The 21187-nt window shown below is 36.1% G+C and overlaps 1 protein-coding gene across 3 annotated transcripts; it reads left to right on the top strand.

Moving 5' to 3' along the window:
- The first annotated feature begins 4935 nt into the window (after nt 1–4935).
- On the top strand, nt 4936–20934 carry LOC127654854 (heterogeneous nuclear ribonucleoprotein A3-like). 3 transcript variants are annotated; one of them, XM_052142357.1, is made up of 11 exons: nt 4936–5000; nt 6085–6207; nt 6510–6656; nt 10069–10279; nt 10471–10560; nt 13267–13335; nt 13460–13513; nt 13816–13947; nt 14098–14232; nt 18594–18664; nt 20309–20934. In XM_052142357.1, the coding sequence occupies exons 1-10, from the start codon at nt 4995–4997 to the stop codon at nt 18644–18646; spliced, it is 1020 nt and encodes a 339-aa protein (XP_051998317.1). In that variant the 5' UTR covers nt 4936–4994; the 3' UTR covers nt 18647–18664; nt 20309–20934. The 3 variants fall into 3 exon arrangements, with proteins under 3 accessions (XP_051998317.1, XP_051998316.1, XP_051998318.1); XM_052142356.1 differs by lacking the exon at nt 20309–20934 and adding an exon at nt 18758–20301; XM_052142358.1 differs by lacking the exons at nt 4936–5000; nt 20309–20934 and adding exons at nt 5347–5366; nt 18758–20301.
- The last annotated feature ends 253 nt before the right edge of the window (nt 20935–21187 follow it).

The raw sequence follows: 21187 nt of genomic DNA, 5'->3' as shown, positions 1-21187 counted from the left end.
TTGTGTTCTATAGAAGAAATAAAGTCATACATGGCTGAGATGGCATGAGGGAGAGTAAACGATGAGAGAATTTTCTTTTTTGAGTGAATTATCTCTTTAAGAGAGACTTCACGCTGAACTGGTGTCTAAAACCAGTTTAACTGCATCTGTTGTGTGTACACATGTCATATTTAGTGCTATGAATTGCTTTCACACAAATAGAGCAAACAGATTTTTATGACTGGTGTGGCATGGAAATATCTACTTACTTTGTGTGGTTATGGTTGAGTACAAATGAATGTTGCACATGCTTTCGCTTTCAAGAGTAACCAGCATCAATCAAATTACGGAACAATGGAATACAATGAACACACCAGGATACATTTTCAGACATTTCTTTCTAGAGAAACAACATGAGTCTTAAATTTAAGGTTTGAGTGTGTGGTGATGTTGTTGAGTTTATGTGTAATTTTGAAGATTTGACCCTATATGGTGACACTGTTGGAATGCTGGAATTGTCTGATAACACTAACCTTTCATAATCATAAATCACAAAAAGAAGTTTATTAGTTTAAATTGATACAATAATTGATATACTATCAATAATTGATATAGTAAATGTGCTGAACTCCTTTGGAGTTGGACACCTGTGTGAACTTCATGAGAACTGATTTCATACATCCACTAAAAATCAACGCAACACCAATTGATTAAACATCATTGCAGAAATGAAAAATAAATGTAAAGTTAGTTCTGAGAAAATGTATCATTTGTTTGTGGATGCAACTTGACTTGATATTACATTATCTAATGCAATTACATTCATAGATTGTTTTGTTTGACTTAAGTGTCCAAATACCTTTTGGAGGCAATGTATATTCACTAAAAAAATACAACAAATTAAATATTATTAAAGTATATATATATATATATATATATATATATATATATATATATATATATATATATATATATATATATATATATACTACACACCAAATATGCAAACAGTCCCTTGCAAGTGTTTAGGTACAAGTGCTAAAAGTTGTATCATCTCAATTATAGTTCAGTTATGTCATCAACAAGATAAGACCAAGGGGGGACTTTTAAAATGACTGCTACACCCCTTGATAAAACAAACATATCTACGACAAAGGCTCGATAAAATCAGTAAACTGTCAAATATTTCAAATAACTGGATGTAAATATGAATTACTCCATTTATTATGTAATATGAGTGTTACTTTTATAGGCAAAGTACAAATACTGTTGTTGTTTTTTTTATCATCGTACAGTGGCTGTACTGGTTGTATTGTTTTCTCACAAAACTCTAAATAGCAACAAAAAAATAACCACAGTACTTTCCTAAACAATGTTTGTCAGTATGCACTTCACAATTTTCCTGATCCAGTGCATGTGGTGTTTAAAGATTGATTTTTTTAAATTATTATTATTTTATTTAAATGATGCTAATGAAAATCCCTGAAATGAACACACTTATTTATCATTTTCAGTTTTGTTCAAGGTCATTAAATCAAAAGTTTTTTAATAACTGTCCAATACGTTACAGGATGGTATTTGGGGCAAAAACGTTGTTGCAGGGGCTAAAGACCACATAAAACACATTATTTCTCTTAAGTGGAGTGAAGGCTCCCTCGCCACCTTTTAAAACAAAATGTATTTTAATCAAAACAACTTTCCGTTATTGTTTCTTTTCTAAAAAGTTATGTTGGTCTATCAATAATCAATAAAACAAAAAATATTATTTAAATCACACATAATTAAAGTGTGCTTTTAGCCCCATTGTACCCTTCACCATAGATTGTTGACTATCCATCCTGTCTAGAGAAATTATTATGATCACATTAACATATACAGACCCAAATTGAACAGAGGCTTTTGATTGTCCAGTATTGTTTTATATATACTGTATAAGATATATAAGAGACAAATCTATGTGTTCCCATTGGCATATTTTATTTTATTTATATTTGATTGAATGCTAAATAAAAGCATACATTTAATTTGGCCGATTTTGGTTCACTGTTGCATCCCTCTCAGTTGATCATCTCTGTGGAGCAAGTGGTGGTTAATATCTAAGTCTGTGATGGTAAAAATCATAACAGGACACAAAACTGAAAACCATAACTGCAAAAAAGTAGTGTGAATCGGGTGTACTTGATGTTAAAAAAAAAAACAACAACTAATAAAATAAATCTTAAAGTGGACTTTTTATTTGAGGTCTGTTTGATCTCACCATTACAAGCACAATTGAGCCAATGCCAATTGCAAATGCCACCTGTTACTGGCATTTGGGAAAACTTCTAAAATTACTTTTGGCTCCAGAAATCTGAAGGTCAAGCCAACAGATAAATGTTAGTTGCTTCAGGATGTGGCGGCTTAAAATCTTTATATAGTGTATACAATAGTATGAGTCAGATTCTTTACTCATAAAAAAGAAAAAAGCTATTCTGATATTCTAATATGAGACAAAGCTCAAGCAAAGGCATTCAATGGCCAAAGATTAAACCTGGGATCCTATGTGTTTTTGTAACATTCACATACCTGTTTGATAAGTCAGGAACAGGTCATTCTCGTATCATTTCTTTTTTTTTTTTTTTTTTTTATATAAACGGTTTTTATTGTACAGACAAAACAAAAGTGTACATTGAATCATTAAAGAGACAGGCATAAAAGAGAAAAAATTGTCTGCACATTTATCTTTTACACATTCCCTAACAACATATAACTAAATAAAGAAAAGAAAAAGAAAAGGAACCACCACCCCGATTTTTCTTGGCCTACAGAAATGTGATAAATACACTGTCAACTGTGAATAAACAATTTTTTCTAACATTGCTGTCTTATAATTGTAATAAGGCATCTGTCTCCATATATTATTCACTCAAGTTCTGCTTTAAATTGGATAGAATTACCTTACAGTATTTTCAATTCTAAGGGTGTCCATGTGCTTATCTGATCAATTTCTTTTCCATAGCATTCTCAGAAAGTCTGAAATAGTTATTAATAATAATAATAATAATAATAGATATTCTCTCATGGGAAGCCATAGTTACCTTGATATGATTTATATTCTTATATTTGGCATCAGTAAAACAATAAATGTGGGAGCCAGGCGAAATAGATTTGTCATAAAATAAATCTCATTCATATCAGTCATTATTTTTCAGGACAAAGTGATGTCACATACTGTACAACTAATTATTTTCTTCCCAGTACCTTTACTCAGCTATTTACAACTAATAAACAGTAACAGTACTGTTGAAACGGCTAAGAGTCATAAGTTATGGAATTGTCATATGCCTTATCCTGAAGGTGGATATACCATCCATATATGGAAGATAACCATCCAATCAGAAGGCGTCGTCAAGCTGGTGACTTGTGACAACTTACACCCAATCATTTAACGTTTATTCATATCAATAGCGGGAGTTGCCGGAATATACCTTTTTCACACTCAGGGTTTTGGATCGCGAAAGTAAACTTTTGCAGGGAAACTTCGACAGTGATGAATGGGAGATCACAGCAGATATTATATTCACTTACCCATTTGCTCCAAGACCAAAAGTAAAAATCACTATTACCTTTGAATGACTTTCCAGAAGAAAAAAATAGGGAGCAAAATTTACTTTCACTTTCTCAACAGCTGTAATAAAACCTCCCTCACAGCTGTAGTAATTATTATTATTTTATTTTTTACTATTTGCAGGGTAATATAACACAAAGCATAATGTTATAAATTTACACTCAATATATATAAAAAAAGATGTACTAAAAAATGTTTGCTTGATTTACGCTGCTAAATAAGGTGGAAACCACTGATATATATCAGTGGTAGAAATGCGTAATCACAGTTTGTGAAAAAGGTTTTTTTTGAATAATTTTTTACAAACTGAATAATTTATAATATCTATATAGAAAGTATAAAAAACAAAAAGGGGGTTGGAATACGCATAGTTAGGAGTTTCAATACAAACAATCTTTTCAAATACAAAGATCTTTACAAATATTTTGGCTTTAATATTTTTACAAAGTTTAATCATGTTGTAATATCCTTGTAAGTCTATCAAAAATAAGTTAACATCTTTGTTATTGTGATGAAAATTTTCTTCAATGGAAAAAGTATAATTTCTTTTTCTACAAATAGGCTACATTGAGCGACAATCCTTCCAGAATCTTTTGACAAGGTGGCAGTTCCAAAATAGGTAGGCTAATGTTTCTGGTTCAACTTTACAGAATGAACATTCATTATTCATTTCAATTTGACATTTATTAGTAGTAGGATATATTCTATTAATAATTTTAAACGTTACCTCTTTAATTTTATTAGTTATAAGGTATTTAGATTACATTTAGTTTTACAATGAATATATTCCAAATTAATATTCTAACATATGACACTAGGGGAGAGTATTATTGCTTCTGCACATAGATCTGATATGGCTAATATTACATTTTCGAATATCTACACCTACTAAAGGAATAAAAGGAAAAATTGGAAAATCTGATAAATTCCTGAACAGCAATCTTACTCTTCCAGGGATGGATCTCAATAATTTGACATACTCTTTGTGACTAACCAAATTACCAAAACTGATTAAAAAAAAACTCAGAACCATCCTCTTTAATTAACTGTATAACCCATATTGTCTTTTTCGAACCAATCTTTTAGGAAAATAGTTTTTCTATTAAGTTTTATTCCTCTATTATTCCAAATTGTATATTTGTGAGGTGAATTTTTTTATTGTAGATTAGGGTCCACATAAGAGCACCTGGGTCATGTTGCACCAGCTGTGCGTAAGTTCTCACGTAAATTGGGACGTAAAGTTCACAATAAGGGTTTAATAAGAGGGAGAATAATCCATTACGTTTACATCCGTAATTTATGAGAAGGAAATACGTGCCCTGCAGCGCCTCCTCTGTACGTTGTGCGGCATTACATCTCCTGAAGCGCATGCGCTATCTCGGTTCAGCGTGCACGTAAACGCTGCAGAATGAAGGTAACTCGTAGTTCTGCCTTAAAACTTGTTTTTCGTCATCAGTGTTAACAGTAGTAATTGAAATACATATATTGAGTAAACATTAAGTCAGTTTATTTCTGTGTATTAGTAATAGGTAATGTTGGGCATGGTGCATGCGGCTGACATGTTTAACCAGCTGTGTTTTTTTTTATGAACGCCTGGATTTTACAGTGGATATGCATGCTGTTGTGATGCATGCATTCATTTTTTCCAATTACTCTCTTGAACAAATATATGCCGCTCTTGAACTTGTGGTATGTTGTCCTAACGGACCTCTGTTGATTCTGTTAGGGAGGAGGTATTGGACAGCATTAGCCAAATTTTGAACCTGTTCTTGTACAGTAGGTCAGTCCAAAAATACTGTAAAACATACATTGTTGTAATATTTCGAGAACATTAACAATATTATGGAGGGACCGTGGAAAATATATCTAAAATGGCGCGTGAAAGCATCGCCCTGAAATATTCCAGACTCTCCTGCAGGCGCCGGTTTCACGTTGCTTATATTCTATGAGAGTGTGTAATCGTATATATTCGTCTCTGACATAGGCTTTCTTTTACTGTACGACGATTTGACTTTAATTTAGGCTAAGCCTATGAATGTTAAGTAGCTCCTGCTGCTTTACTACAGCGTCCAATCACGGAAATTAATTAATATTTATGACGCAAGCCTTCGACTTCTGATTCGACTAACAGCCAATCAGTTAGGCCTGCTGAGCCTACATCACGAAATGTAATTAATATTCATAACATAAGACTTTATCAAAGTAGGATTGGTAAATACACTGGCAAGATGCCATCCATGCCCTCTCTCATACAAACTCACCACCCCCATAGAAACACCCACATACAGAGAAACCAGCTCTGCGACTAGAGTGGTGCAATTTATGAACATGTCTGTTAATCATCTTTAAACTGTTAAGATTAATTTAATAGCTTTAGGGCTTTATGTAACACATGAGTTAACACTGTGTTAATTGTGCATATCTGTAATAATAAATATGTGATAAGTCAGAAGTTGATGTCTGATTTGATTTTATCTTTGGGTATTTTATGAGAGCAGGGTCGTGACAGTAAAGAGCCGGAGCAACTGAGGAAGCTGTTTATCGGTGGCCTCAGTTTTGAGACCACAGAGGACAGTTTACGTGATCACTTTGAGCAATGGGGTAAACTAACGGACTGCGTGGTGAGTATACGGATCAGGATGAAAATTATTTTAAGTTTGGTTTAATAACTGTTTGTGTTGTACTTGGTACCATGTTATTCTTTGAAGCACATAGATAGAATACAATGTAATATACCATGCTTGGTATTTGAATATATTATCATTCAGTACAAAGTACCGTGCTATTACAATCTAAAACTTCACTGTACCATGGTGCTACCACAGTGCATTTTAATAAGAGTTGTGAATGCATATAATAATAATATGTAACAGTAACATAAGTGCTGTAATAGATGATCTCATAAAAGTGTCTCTTTCCTCAGGTAATGAGAGATCCAGGTAACAAACGCTCACGTGGTTTCGGATTTGTGACATATGCTTGCATATCAGAAGTGGATACGGCGATGTCAGCACGGCCACACAAAGTGGACGGTCGCGTGGTTGAGCCGAAGCGTGCTGTTTCCCGAGAGGTGCAGTCAGATTTACTCAAACCATAGAGCTCCACATGGGCAGTTGACCTGAATTTTCAAGTAATGCCAGCAGTGTCCCATGGAGAAACATGCTGTACAAAATGTTTCTAATTATTGTAGAATTATTATAAATGCAGTTTTATGACCTCTTATTGATGGAACGATTAATGGATATTAGTACTTGTAAAACTAATTTGTCACACTGCAGCAAAATAAATAAAAATGCAAAAAAGTAATAGTAATATCTAGTTAAAAAAAAATATATATATATATATATATATATATATATATATATATATATATATATATATATATATATATATATATACAGTGGGTACGGAAAGTATTCAGACCCCCTTACATTTTTCACGCTTTGTTATATTGCAGGCATTTGCTAAAATCATTTAAGTTCATATTTTTTCCTCATTATTGTACACACAGCACCCCATATTGACAGAAAAACAGAATTGTTGACATTTTTGCACATTTATTAAAAAAGAAAAACTGAAATATCACATGGTCCTTAGTATTCAGACCCTTTGTTCAGTATTTAGTAGAAGCACCCTTTTGATCTAATACAGCCATGAGTTTTTTTGGGAAAGATGCAACAAGTTTTTCACATCTGGATTTGGGTATCCTCTGCCATTCCTCCTTGCAGATCCTCTCCAGTTCTGTCAGGTTGGATGGTAAACGTTGGTGGACAGCCATTTTCAGGTCTCTCCAGAGATGCTCAATTGGGTTTAAGTCAGGGCTCTGGCTGGGCCATTCAAGAACAGTCACGGAGTTGTTGTGAAGCCACTCCTTCGTTATTTTAGGTGTGCTTAGGGTCATTGTCTTGTTGGAAGGTGAACCTTCGGCCCAGTCTGAGGTCCAGAGCACTCTGGAGAAGGTTTTCGTCCAGGATATCCCTGTACTTGGCCGCATTCATCTTTCCCTCGATTGCAACCAGTCGTCCTGTCCCTGCAGCTGAAAAACACCCCCACAGCATGATGCTGCCACCAGCATGCTTCACTGTTGAGACTGTATTGGACAGGTAATGAGCAGTGCCTGGTTTTCTCCACACATACCGCTTCGAATTAAGGCCAAAAAGTTCTATCTTGGACTCATCAGACCAGAGAATCTTATTTATCACCATCTTGGAGTCCTTCAGGTGTTTTTTAGCAAACTCCATGCGGGCTTTCATGTGTCTTGCACTGAGGAGAGGCTTCCGTCGGGCCACTCTGCCATAAAGCCCCGACTGGTGGATGGCTGCAGTGATGGTTGACTTACTACAACTTTCTCCCATCTCCCGACTGCATCTCTGGAGCTCAGCCACAGTGATCTTTGGGTTCTTCTTTACCTCTCTCACCAAGGCTCTTCTCCCCCGATAGCTCAGTTTGGCCGGACGGCCAGCTCTAGGAAGGGTTCTGGTCATCCCAAACGTCTTCCATTTAAGGATTATGGAGGCCACTGTGCTCTTATGAACCTTAAGGGCAGCAGAATTTTTTTTGTAACCTTGGCCAGATCTGTGCCTTGCCACAATTCTCTCTCTGAGCTCTTCAGGCAGTTCCTTTGACCTCATGATTCTCATTTGCTCTGACATGCACTGTGAGCTGTAAGGTCTTATATAGACAGGTGTGTGCTTTCCTAATAAAGTCCAATCAGTATAATCAAACCACAGCTGGACTCAATTGAAGGTGTAGAACCATCTCAAGGATGATCAGAAGAAATGGACAGCACCTGAGTTAAATATATGAGTGTCACAGCAAAGGGTCTGAATACTTAGGACCATGTGATATTTCAGTTTTTATTTTTTAATAAATGTGCAAAAATGTCAACAATTCTGTGTTTTTCTGTCAATATGGGGTGCTGTGTGTACAATAATGAGGGAAAAAATGAACTTAAATGATTTTAGCAAATGGCTGCAATATAACAAAGAGTGAAAAATTTGAGGGGGTCTGAATACTTTCCGTACCCACTGTATATATATATATATATATATATAATTGGTGACCAGTTACAGGGACATTCTGTGTCCACTCAAATTTTGTTCTTAATAATTTGTATTTTTTATTGGTAAAATAATATTATTTAGTCAATAAAAGCCAAAACATGAAATGCCATGGATCAATATTTACGGTGTAATCCATTATTTTGTAGAGGAGAGTAAATATGACAGTTTCATTTTGGAGCAAACCAACAGGTGAAAAAATAACTTTAAAAGGCAGCAGAGTCACTATTTTATTTTTACACAGGTGGTTCATTCCAGAGATTTACAGATGGAAATTTCTGAAATTTTTGGACTGTTGAAAATCAAGATTTTGCCATTATTGTTTTTATGTGCATAAATAAAGATAGAATTCTAGTTTTGACATTATTTGTACTTCAGACCTTTGTTTTGTTGGACATCTTGATACAATGTGATTCACATTTGTTTTTCGACCACATTGACACCACATTAAAAGCCTAACATTTCTGGGATTTAATCATTATAGGGCCTTTGAAATGAAGAGAAAAACTTCTGAACCAGAATTTAAAATGATATTAACAGTGTTTGCCCTATGTGTATTAACATTTCACGTTTTAATAATATTCTTGACACAACGTAAAGCTTTCTAGCTACATTCATCTGCAAGTTTTCTTCACTGCGTGCAGTAGTAATGTTTTGTTTGTGGACAATATCTTTTAAGTGAATGATTCGTTCTTGTTCACTTTCATACACTGACTTATATTTCTCATTCTCTTACATCTCTCCCTTACAATGAGCACTAGTTTGAAGCACCAGACCACTTTGGTGGATTTTCATGCATATAAAGATTGACTATAGCATGAGCCAATAGCATTCGAGTGCGACTATGAAGGGGCATATAATTGGTTTGGCACACTGAACGAAAACACCAATTCAGTGAACTAACAACGATCAGGATCTGTTCACCAACTGAAGGAGAGGAGGAGGTGTGTCGCTCCTTTACTTTTTCTCGTTCAACAAGCAGAGAAAGTAGCTGGATGAAGAATGAGTAAAAGTAACTGATCACAGTACAATGACGTACTGCTAATAAATAGACAAATACAATAATATGTGAATATCTTTAATACTTCTAAAGTTGTAGGCTCTTAGTCTGCAACCTTGGAAAACATTTAAATTTAACGGTTGGCATATAATGTAACAAGGGATGCTAAAGTCAACTGATTTTAGTAATAGACCTACTGTACCTATCTCTCTATTAAAAATAAAATAATGACTCTGCCACCTTTTTAATGATTTTTTTTATTTATTTATTTTTACCTAAGAGGATGCTATGTTGTGGGAAAAAATTAATGTTATGTGTCAACGAGTCATGTTCAGACCTGCTTTAAAAGTCACATTGTACTCACAAATTGAGGTCCATTTAAGGAAGCTTTAGATACTCATAGGTTTACTCTAATTATCCAGGACTCTAATAAACCTGGTGCTCATCTGACAGTGAAGAAGATCTTTGTTGGTGGAATTAAGGAGGACACAGAGGAATATCATGTCAGAGAGTACTTTGAGCCATATGGGAAGATAGAGAGCATCGATATAATGGAGGAGCGTCCAACTGGGAAAAAGAGAGGATTCTGCTTTGTCACCTTTGACGATCATGATACTGTGGATAAAATTGTTGGTGAGAAAAGACTGAAACCATCATTTGCATTAAAGTAAAATTGCATATAGGATGTAGATAAACAGTTATACTTGCCGGTATCAAGGAATACAATTTAGGTCCCATAATTGAGCAAACATATCTGTGTGTTTCATGTGTTTGGCTCAAAATGCATTATTTTTCATTTTCACTTCTCGATTTTTTTTTATCAGCACAAAAATATCACACAATCAACTCTCATAACTGTGAAGTTAGGAAGGCTCTTCCTAAACAGGAAATGCAGGCGGTTTCTAACCAGAGATGTAAGTAGTGTGTTTGATATTTATCACTCTTTAAAATAGTGCTTTGTAAATTGTCAACAGTATATAATAAACCCTTGTGCATCAATTTAAAAAAGGTCCTTAGAGGACAAAAATGTTAGCGTCAAAAAACTGCCATAAAAATATTATATATTAATATTATTTTCCACTTTCAATGAGTTAATTCTTTTTAACCAATACCAGTCCTGATCATAACTACCAAATATTTTTTCAATTTCAGGGTTTTAACCCTTTAAATGCCAGTTTGTTTACATAATGCCACTGTTGTTTTTTACATGTGCAAACACACATTTCTCAATACGCACATACAAAACACACTCTGACATCCATACCAACATACCCACACAATTTTAGCTGCATAATTTATTCAATTGACCTGCAGTGCTCTATAATACAGCAAACAGAAAATAGGAAAAAAGCATGTATTTACTCCATTGGCTAAACATGAGAAAACTTGTGCCATCTGGTGGAAAATATTAAATACTTAGATTTTGAAGCCAGGACTCTGAACTGAAAGCATAATATCATAGAACTTGTGAACTTTAATGGCAGTGGGATCAAATATTGCAGTTTGAATGGGTTACATTAGGTCCTGAGTGTAACTATTTTGTGTACTCAGTGTATTATAGGAACTGAGGTTGAAATATCAAAATTCCCCCAAAAATACACACCTTTGGCTAAATTTATGCCTTTGGAATGAACTTTTGTGAAAAAGACACAAATGTCCCGAAGGTCGCACAAGGGATAAGCAATAAGGCTAAAGGCCGTTAATAGGCACAGTACACGTTTACAATATTGCTGGGCCTTGAATGCCTTCTTGCTTTCATTAAATAGTTACTACATGTTAAAAATATTAAGGACACACATTTTCATAAAACGTTTATTTTATTAAGCAAACTCCGCAACGTCATTACCAATCATAATTGGTCAAAATCATCTGATTTACAATACGTTTTTATGTTGCTTTTGTGTTAGAAGCTCTAACATTGCCTATGCTTGTAGTGCAGGCATTTTACATCATGTGTCATTAAAATATACAGTGAGGAAAATAAGTATTTGAACACCCTGCTATTTTGCAAGTTCTCCCACTTAGAAAACATGGAGGGGTCTGAAATTGTCATCGTAGGTGCATGTCCACTGTGAGAGACATAATCTAAAAAAAAAAATCCAGAAATCACAATGTATGATTTTTTAACTATTTATATGTATGATACAGCTGCAAATAAGTATTTGAACACCTGTCTATCAGCTAGAATTCTGACCCTCAAAGACCTGTTAGTCTGCCTTTAAAATGTCCACCTCCACTCCATTTATTATCCTAAATTAGATGCACCTATTTGAGGTCATTAGGTGCATAAAGACACCTGTCCACCCCATACAATCAGTAAGAATCCAACTACTAACATGACCAAGACCAAAGAGCTGTCCAAAGACACTAGAGACAAAATTGTACACCTCCACAAGGCTGGAAAGGGCTACGGGAAATTGCCAAGCAGCTTGGTGAAAAAAGGTCCACTGTTGGAGCAATCATTAGAAAATGGAAGAAGCTAAACATGACTGTCAATCTCCCTCGGACTGGGGCTCCTTGCAAGATCTCACCTCGTGTGGTCTCAATGATCCTAAGAAAGGTGAGAAATCAGCCCAGAACTACAGGGGAGGAGCTGGTCAATGACCTGAAAAGAGCTGGGACCACCGTTTCCAAGGTTACTGTTAGTAATACACTAAGACGTCATGGTTTGAAATCATGCATGGCACGGAAGGTTCCCCTGCTTAAACTAGCACATGTCAAGGCCTGTCTTAAGTTTGCCAATGACCATTTGGATGATCCAGAGGAGTCATGGGAGAAAGTCATGTGGTCAGATGAGACCAAAATAGAACTTTTTGGTCATAATTCCATTAACCGTGTTTGGAGGAAGAAGAATGATGAGTACCATCCCAAGAACACCATCCCTACTGTGAAGCATGGGGGTGGTAGCATCATGCTTTGGGGGTGTTTTTCTGCACATGGGACAGGGCTGACTGCACTGTATTAAGGAGAGGATGACCGGGCCATGTATTGCGAGATTTTGGGGAACAACCTCCTTCCCTCAGTTAGAGCATTGAAGATGGGTCGAGGCTGGGCCTTCCAACATGACAATGACCCAAGCACACAGCCAGGATAACCAAGGAGTGGCTCTGTAAGAAGCATATCAAGGTTCTGGCGTGGCCTAGCCAGTCTCCAGACCTATACCCAATAGAGAATCTTTGGAGGGAGCTGAAACTCCGTGTTTCTCAGCTGACAGCCCAGAAACCTGACTGATCTAGAGAAGATCTGTGTGGAGGAGTGGGCCAAAATCCCTCCTGCTGTGTGTGCAAACCTGGTGAAAAACTACAGGAAACGCTTTGACCTCTGTAATTGCAAACAAAGGCTACTGTACCAAATATTAACATTGATTTTCTCAGGTGTTCAAATACTTATTTGCAGCTGTATCATACAAATAAATAGTTAAAAAATCATACATTGTGATTTCTGGATTTTTTTTTTAGATTATGTCTCTCACAGTGGACATGCACCTACTATGACAATTTCAGACCCCTCCATGATTTCTAAGTGGGAGAACTTGCAAAATAGCAGGGTGTTCAAATACTTATTTTCCTCACTGTATAGCGCAAGAATAGGTCATCTTCAGTGGTATTTCTGTCTTTCAGATCGTGGTGAGGGTGGGGGCAATTTTATGGGCAGAGGTGGAAACTTCGGAGGTGGCAACTCTGGCAGAGGTTAGATGACATCTGATACTGTGCATGATCCCATCTAAAGTGTAGCTTACATCACAGTTTGTATGTTGATACCTAAAGTTTAAATAAACCTGTGATAACTTTTAATCCTGTTGTGTTTTTATAGGGGGGTATGGAGGAGGCCGGGGAGGCTATGAAGGAGATGGATACAATGGATTTGGTGGGGACAGTACTATTATGCAAACATTAAATAAGAATCCTTTTTAAAAAAAAAAAGAAAAAATAATTGTTTATTACTGGCAATATTCGCCACAGTGCTTTGCTGAAAGGTTGTATTTGCATTGATCTTTGAAACATCAGTTTATAGAAAAAGTATTTTATATCTCACATTTCCAGAGATGCCAACACTATTTTAACTGTTACGAAGCTCTGGCACATGTCATAAACAATTAGTCTGTGTTAATTAAAGTTTGAAGGCATTACCACTGAAGTACTCATTCGTGCATGCATCTTTGGTGTTAGGTGGTAACTATGGTGGGGGTCCTGGCTGTGGAGGTGGGCGTGGGGGATATGGTGGAGGTCCTGGATATGGTAACCAAGGCGGAGGGGGCTTTGGAGGATATGATATCTACAATGATGGAGGAAATTTTGGAGGTACATAATCATTAAAGCTAAGACACTAATTTAGCTGTAAAGTTTAGCATGCATTGGCATGGTGAAATGCATTTACATATGACTTATTAATATTTGTATTGCTATCTCTGTAATCACTCTATAATTCACATACTTGAATTGTGATCTCAGGTAACTTCGGTGGTGGTGGAGGCGGGGGAGGATGTGGAAACTACAATGAATTTGGGAATTATGGAGGGCAGCGGTCCAACTACGGCCCCATGAAGGGAAATAATTTTGGAGGAAGGAACTCAGGACCTTACGGAGGTAAATAAATAAATCAATACTCATTACTCGGCAGTAGAGGTCAACCGATATATCGGTTTTGCTGATTAATCAGCACTGATAACAGATTTCTGGAACTACCGGTTATCGGCAAAAATCCACACCGATAGTTTTTCCCCGTTGCATCCAATGCTGGAATGGCTGGGAAGGCTCCGCTGTCTTTATACAGCATGAGAGCGACCTCTAGAGGTGAAATAACTTCACTAATGCCTTGTGGTGTTTGTTTTGACACATGAGACTACACTGCATGGAGCGAAACACTTCAGATGCAGATTTAAAACATCAACAATGAAAAGGTATGTAGACTGTACATGTTGTCATATCATTATTAAGTAATTAATTTGTTGACTAGAAGCAACATTAGTACCAGTATGTTTGCCGACAAGACTGAGAGGCTGCTAACATTAAATCTAACCTCAAGCGGTTAGAACAATGTGACAAAAATACACGCAAGTCCTACCGAAATGTTTAAATGTCACGATTGTTACCATCAATGTTTTTAAAGTTAATTTTAATTAGAGAAATCATCTAAAAAACAGCACTCCTGCACGAGAATAAAACAAAGGGAAACAAAGACGTTCGTCTAGTGCACGTTTACATAGAAAAAGTATAAGTAAAATTTATTTCTAAAGCACACTCAAACACAGCAAAGCTGACCGAAGTGCTGAACAGAAAAATCTACAATACAGTCAAATAAAACAAATACATGAAAATACATGCAATAAAATGTGACAAGACAATCTCAATTAATACTGCAAAAAGTGCATTTTAAGACTGCATTTAAAAATAGACAGTGATGAAGCTTGTCTAATGTCAAGTGGTAGTTGATTCCATAGCCTAGGGGCAGCAACTGCAAAGGCTCTATCACCCTTGCAGATAAACATGACTGAGCAATATGCAATAATAATTTGTCAGCAGATCTTAAAGACCTATTAGGTAAGTATGTCTGTATAAGCGTTTCTCAGATTAAGCAATGAGTTGTTTAAATGCTTTGTCAGGAAAGTTGTTCAACTTGGAAATATTTGTCTCGAGATCCTGCGTTCCAGTCTGTTGTGTTCCATTTGAAAAGCCCCTTGCCTGAGCTCATAGTCTGAGCTGCTTCACAACCGAGTTCAGACGAATGCCGCTGCTATCTGTGAATATTGCTACTCTACATACAGCTGTACTGAATAAAAAACAATGTGGTATTTCTCTGTTATTATGAAGCTTGTGTTTGGAGTAGTAGGAATCAGTGCAAGTGTAACACCATGTGAACTGTCTATTGAAGCGTTTCCCCAATAATTTTACTTTTGACATATCATATGAGAATATGGACAGACTAAAACTTTTCGTTTATTTATTTTATGCACATTAATTGAAAATGAAATGCTCTTTTTTAACAGTCAGTATTGGAACGTTCTATGCAATAATATAATGGTGCTGAATGGTTTATGTATTTATTCTTATGTATATATCCTCTTTTGGACTATGGAAACAACGTCAATTTAAAATTCAGCTTCAAATCAGACTTTAAAATTCCATTATTAGTTCATATATATGAACTAATATTTGAATTTTAAAGTCTGATATTAATTACAAAAATAAATAGTACTGGCTGAACCATGAAAATGTATTGTACTTTTTTTAATTAAATATTTATTTAATTTTAAAAAGTACAATACATATTCATAGTTCAGTCAGTACTATTTATTTTTGTAATAAAGTTCAACACTATTTTACTTTGAGTGTTATTTTTTTATTTAGTATCAATTTTAAAAACTATTGGTTTATTAATTGGTTATCGGCAGGTACTACCCAACTTAGTTATCATTATCCGTAAAATACACTATCGGTCGACATCAACTCGGCAGTAGGGCTGGTTAAAAATATTGATTTTCTGTTTAATTGCGATTTTTCATTTGAACAATCTCTATCGATTCTTAAAATCTCAAGATTGTTCTTTCAATCAATACAGCAACACTCCAGAATGTGAGTAAATCACTTGCACATCTGACCAAATTTTGCGTTATGCGATTAAAAATGTCTGTGATTAGCCACTGGCTGGTAAATGTTCAGGTTTCACACACCAGTTATTTGTAATATAATATTTGTAATATAGTGTTGAAGTTTAGCATTGAGATCCTTTCACAGCGAGTTGAGTAAAAGTTTTGTAATGTGTGTCCAAAGACGAGATCTTCATGTCCTTTCTGCTTATTATAGTCAGTTGTTGATAAAAACTAAAAACAACAACCAACAAGAAACCTTTCATTCTAATCACACATAGCACGGATGCAGTAAAGAAGCCAGGCGACTCCACTCTCGTTAATATGCGCTCAGTCAAAACACATCTGTGAGATTGTGACGCGGAGGGGGGTGAGGCCATGATGATGCTGACTGGTGCTGAGGTGACTAATCAGCGAGAGAGAGATAAGGCTGGGCCGGAGACACCAGTTCGAGAGAGAGAGCTACCCATGCACACACACCCAGAGAGGGCATGTATTGACAGTTCGCTGAAAGCGAGTTTTGTGTTGTAAAATTACCTTTTTGAGTTTTATTTCACCGTCTCCCGCTCCCTCCTTTCACCCCATCACAAACTTTATTACATTGGTGCCGAAGCCCGAGAGGGAGTAGGGATGCGCTGTCGGAGAGCCCTCACCGCTGTTGGAGGGTCGCAATGCCAAAGAGATATGGTAAGGTGGTACTGGATGGTAAGGTGGTACTGGAGGCCCAGCTAGCCAAGGACCAGGCGACAGCGTGTCCAGGAACCGGCGAGCTTCTTTTTCTCTCTCTCTCTCCCTCGTTCTGTCTATCCCACTTGCTCTTTCTCTCTTCCCTCCCCTCGTCTCTAAGTTTCCCAGGAGGCTGGTAAGGCCGGCCAGTGGAAGTATGGCCGAAAGGGCAAAACCTCCCCTCCAGGAAGTGGGGGGAGTAAGTCAGGCCGGAGGTCTCCCTGGCCTGAATCTGGTGGTGGAGTGTGATGAGGAGGGGGGAGTGGCCAGGCCATGATGACACACGCTTGCCGCTGAGTTGACATGGTTCCCGCCTCCTCCTTGCCATCTTAAGAACCTTGTTACAGGGGGGCCTGGGTAGCTCAGCAAGTAACGACGCTACCTACCACCCCTGGAGTCGCAAGTTTGAATCCAGGGTGTGCTGAGTGACTCCAGCCAGGTCTCCTAAGCAACCAAATTGGCCCTGTTGCTAGGGAGGGTAGAGTCACATGGAGTAACCTCCTCGTGGTTGCTATAATGTGGTTCTCACACTCGGTAGGGTGCATGGCAAGTTGTGCGTGGATGCTGCAGAGAAAAGCGTAAGCCGCCACATGTGCTATGTCACTGCAGTATAGTAAAAATTAATGTAATGTAATAAATAACATAATATATAAATTTTCAATACATATTAATTGATGGAATACATGGAATTTGTAAATTTTTTAGAGCTGTCAGATTAATTCGTTAACGCATGTGATTAAATTAAAAAAGATTAACGCACACAAGCTTAGCATAAAATAGCATAACACGGTCCCGTAGGCATTCTATGGGTGGTCCAGTCGTAACACGCTAGTTGACAGTTATGCTTTCTCCTGTGATAGAGCCATGGATGTTATTTCAGTAAATAAAATAATCTCGGACAGTGCTTCCCTGCCAGTGATAAAATTATGGAGAAAGGAGCACTTAGCGCTATTTGATGTACAAAATAAGCCCAAATTTGTCTTTTTCAACCGACTGACAGCACTAAAAAAGAAAATGCTAAAATGTGACAAATGATGATGAGCGAATGATAATTTGTTTTTAAATGTACTTTATAATTAACAGCATGAGCTGAGAGAGAATTTTTCTCATATGCAAGTAAAATGGACATTATACCTGAAATACCTGTATAACCTAAATACATTGTAATCAACTCAAGAGCTTGTGAATAGAATCGAATCTGCAAAATCTCTTATCAATTCCCAGCCCCTCTCAGCAGCTTCCAGCGCCAACAAAAAAGACCATGGTATTCTTTGAAGTACTTTGTAGTAATACAAAATTCAGTATCATGGGACTTTTTGGCTATGTAGCAAAGTACTATGGTGTTACCATCTAATACCATCACTATACCACTACAGCAGGTTTGTGCATCATTCAGAATTGACTGGAAGAATGCCTTTTATTTTCCTATTCACTTCCTCAATTTGAATAGAATTTCCATTGTGGTAGGAAACAGGATGTAATTAGAATTTGAATTTAAGGAAGTACACTTAAAATGCAATGAAATTCATACTGTAAGTGTAGTTTGTTTTTCATAAAATGTTTGGTGCATTTAATTTTGTATTTCATTATTTTTATCAAATTAAAACAATGCTTCTTTTGTATTGTTATATTCAGGCGGCTACGGCTCTGGTGGTGGAGGCGGGGGCTATGGGTCCAGACGATATTAACATGTATATTTGTCAGTGGTAAGTTCAGCTCCACATCTGGAATGCACAGACTCCACAGAAGAGTTACATAGGATGACTTGTGATGTGTTTTACCCTGTGTGTGTTCAACAGGCTTCAGATCCACAGTTAGATGAAGAGATGAGAGGAGTGGGGAGGAAAGGAAAGATTACTGTGAGAAAGTGGGAGGGGCCAAGATCTGCCAGTTATAGGTCTTACTGCAGCAGTTTTTAATGTTAGCTGCAAGAGGGTAGCCAGACACTCTAGAGCTAGTGTGTGCACATTCCTTTAATATTCTTTACCCACTCTTTTTCACACATCCCAAACCCTCTGTGAATTTTCTGAGTGTTGTTTGAGAGTAAAAGGAAGCTATTATGTTATCAAACACTGTAGCCAGAGCAGTCTTAAATAATTTGTTTGAGTTTCAGATGTTGTGGCTTTGAGTATATTATTTGGAGAGAAAAATAGAGAAAAAGGTTGTTTTTTATTTTTTTATTTTAAGACAGTGATGTCATGTGATTGTTACGTGTATTTTGATATATTGTGAGTATACAGTACATGTGTTGTTTCTCCTGAGTTGTATTAACCAATGAATGAAAAACAGAGTAGACTTGATTAGATCTGAGGGGATGTAACACGTTAAACCTGTAAAGATAGAATTCTAGATTGTTTAACTATTTTGACAAATGAAAAAAGAAACCAGCTGAAATAAAGTTGTGTAGTAAATTGCCTAACCAAGTTTAGTGCGTCATTGAGTCTGAAAGAGAGTGCAGCTGTTCTGAGCGTATGTTGTGTATGAGATTAGAGCTATATAGGGCTGGGTGATATATATCACATATTCATGATATATTCGCAGTGAATTGCTGACGATACAAAATTTCAAAACATTGTGAATATCGCATTGATTTTAATGCGCTTTTTATTTGGCCATTACGTTTACTAAAGTCTTACCTTTACTCTAGATTCCTCTTTGTCTCGGGCGATATAGACAGACAGACAGACAGACAGACAAATAGATTTGCAATGATATTGCTAGTAAAATGAAATGATGCTGCAGTTATTTTAAAGCGCTTTATATTTGGCCATTAAGTTTCCTAAAGGCCATACGTTTTACTTTAGTTTCGGGATTCTTCATTTTATGAACTGTGAGAATGAGGTTGTTTAGACTATGGTAGCAAAAAGAGCATTTGAATAGAATCCCAGCTGGCAAGTGTGTATGATACAAAAATGAGTACTATGGTATTATATCTTGGTTAAACATGTAAAATCAAAGTAATTTAAGCAAATACTTAAATATAGAGATACATATAGAATATAATCAAAATATTGAGGCATACTGAGACATATTTTAGCTATATCGCCAAGCCCAAGGCCTAGACAGAAACTAACAAATGATAGTAATTTACACAAAACAGGATGTTATCGGTCTCTCACACTGACAGGTCAGTCCCAGCTGTAAAGTGTGGATGATACAAAATTGAGTATGTGTCTCCAGAAAGCTAGCATCTGTTTTCGTGAGACTAGCTGTACCCCGCGAGAGCTAAGGAACACTAGCGGCAAGCCAATGCTAGCGTGAGACCCAGCAGTGAGTATGAGGTTTTGAGACAGAAGAGGAAGAAAGAGTCATAGGAGCAGGTAAGAGTAACTATTCTGCTTAATTTACAGATGGGAAAAGAGGCGTCTGATCTACTGTAGGTGACTGAAAATCATTTATGACATGTTTTCAGCGGTGGTTCTGGATGGGTAAGATTAATAGATGCAAGATGTATGTGCATTTGCTAAAGATATCATCCCATAGTCACATAGAAGAATTCAGAAAACACAATAGAGAATAAGGTGTGTAGTTGTAGAACATATTTCACCACAACATCAAAAAATAAACAAGAAATGATATTGGCATAAAGAAAATATATTATGACAATTAAGAATGTTGCTTTATAACATAATTTTTTAATTAATCACCATTAAGAATAATGGAAATGATAAAGGAAATCATTAATTAAATATCTGAATGCATTACAGTGATTTTGGGTGATTGTCATGAAAAAAAAGAAAAATCATGATGGAGCTTGAATTGTCTTACAATTTATTATAAAATATATTAAAATTACTTTATATTTAATTATTTTCACTTTGAGGTGAAATGTGACCTAGGCATGTTTTATTTAATGCCAAGTCATTAATGTAATTACATATTGCACTGAATTGATGAAACTCCATCACATGGTAATTTCCATTTCAGACCAAGAGTTCGCTAGTAGGATATTTATTCAGGGAAGATATTGTCTCGTTCAGGAAAATGTAATTAATATATATATATATATATATATATATATATATATATATATATATATTTATATACACACACACACATAATATTTTTGGTAACGTCTTAAATAGTCTCAGGGGATTCCTGTGAAACCTGTAAAGAAAAAAATCTGTTTGACTCCAAAATAAAAAGAAACAAATAAGAAAAAAAAAAAAAAAAAAACCTTTTACTTCCCAATGTCCATTACTGCAATACAAAAAAAAAAAAAAAACAAG

Source organism: Xyrauchen texanus, chromosome 14 (genome assembly GCF_025860055.1).
Source record: "Xyrauchen texanus isolate HMW12.3.18 chromosome 14, RBS_HiC_50CHRs, whole genome shotgun sequence".
Lineage (NCBI taxonomy): Eukaryota > Metazoa > Chordata > Actinopteri > Cypriniformes > Catostomidae > Xyrauchen > Xyrauchen texanus.
This window is presented reverse-complemented; position numbering and strand designations above follow the sequence as displayed.

Bases quoted from the DNA above. Each gene is read 5' to 3' on its own strand.
- LOC127654854 (XM_052142357.1), top strand. The intron at 6,657-10,068 runs GTGCAGTCAGAT...CTAATTATCCAG, and splicing joins AGCGTGCTGTTTCCCGAGAG to GACTCTAATAAACCTGGTGC. The intron at 13,948-14,097 runs GTACATAATCAT...TTGTGATCTCAG, and splicing joins TGATGGAGGAAATTTTGGAG to GTAACTTCGGTGGTGGTGGA.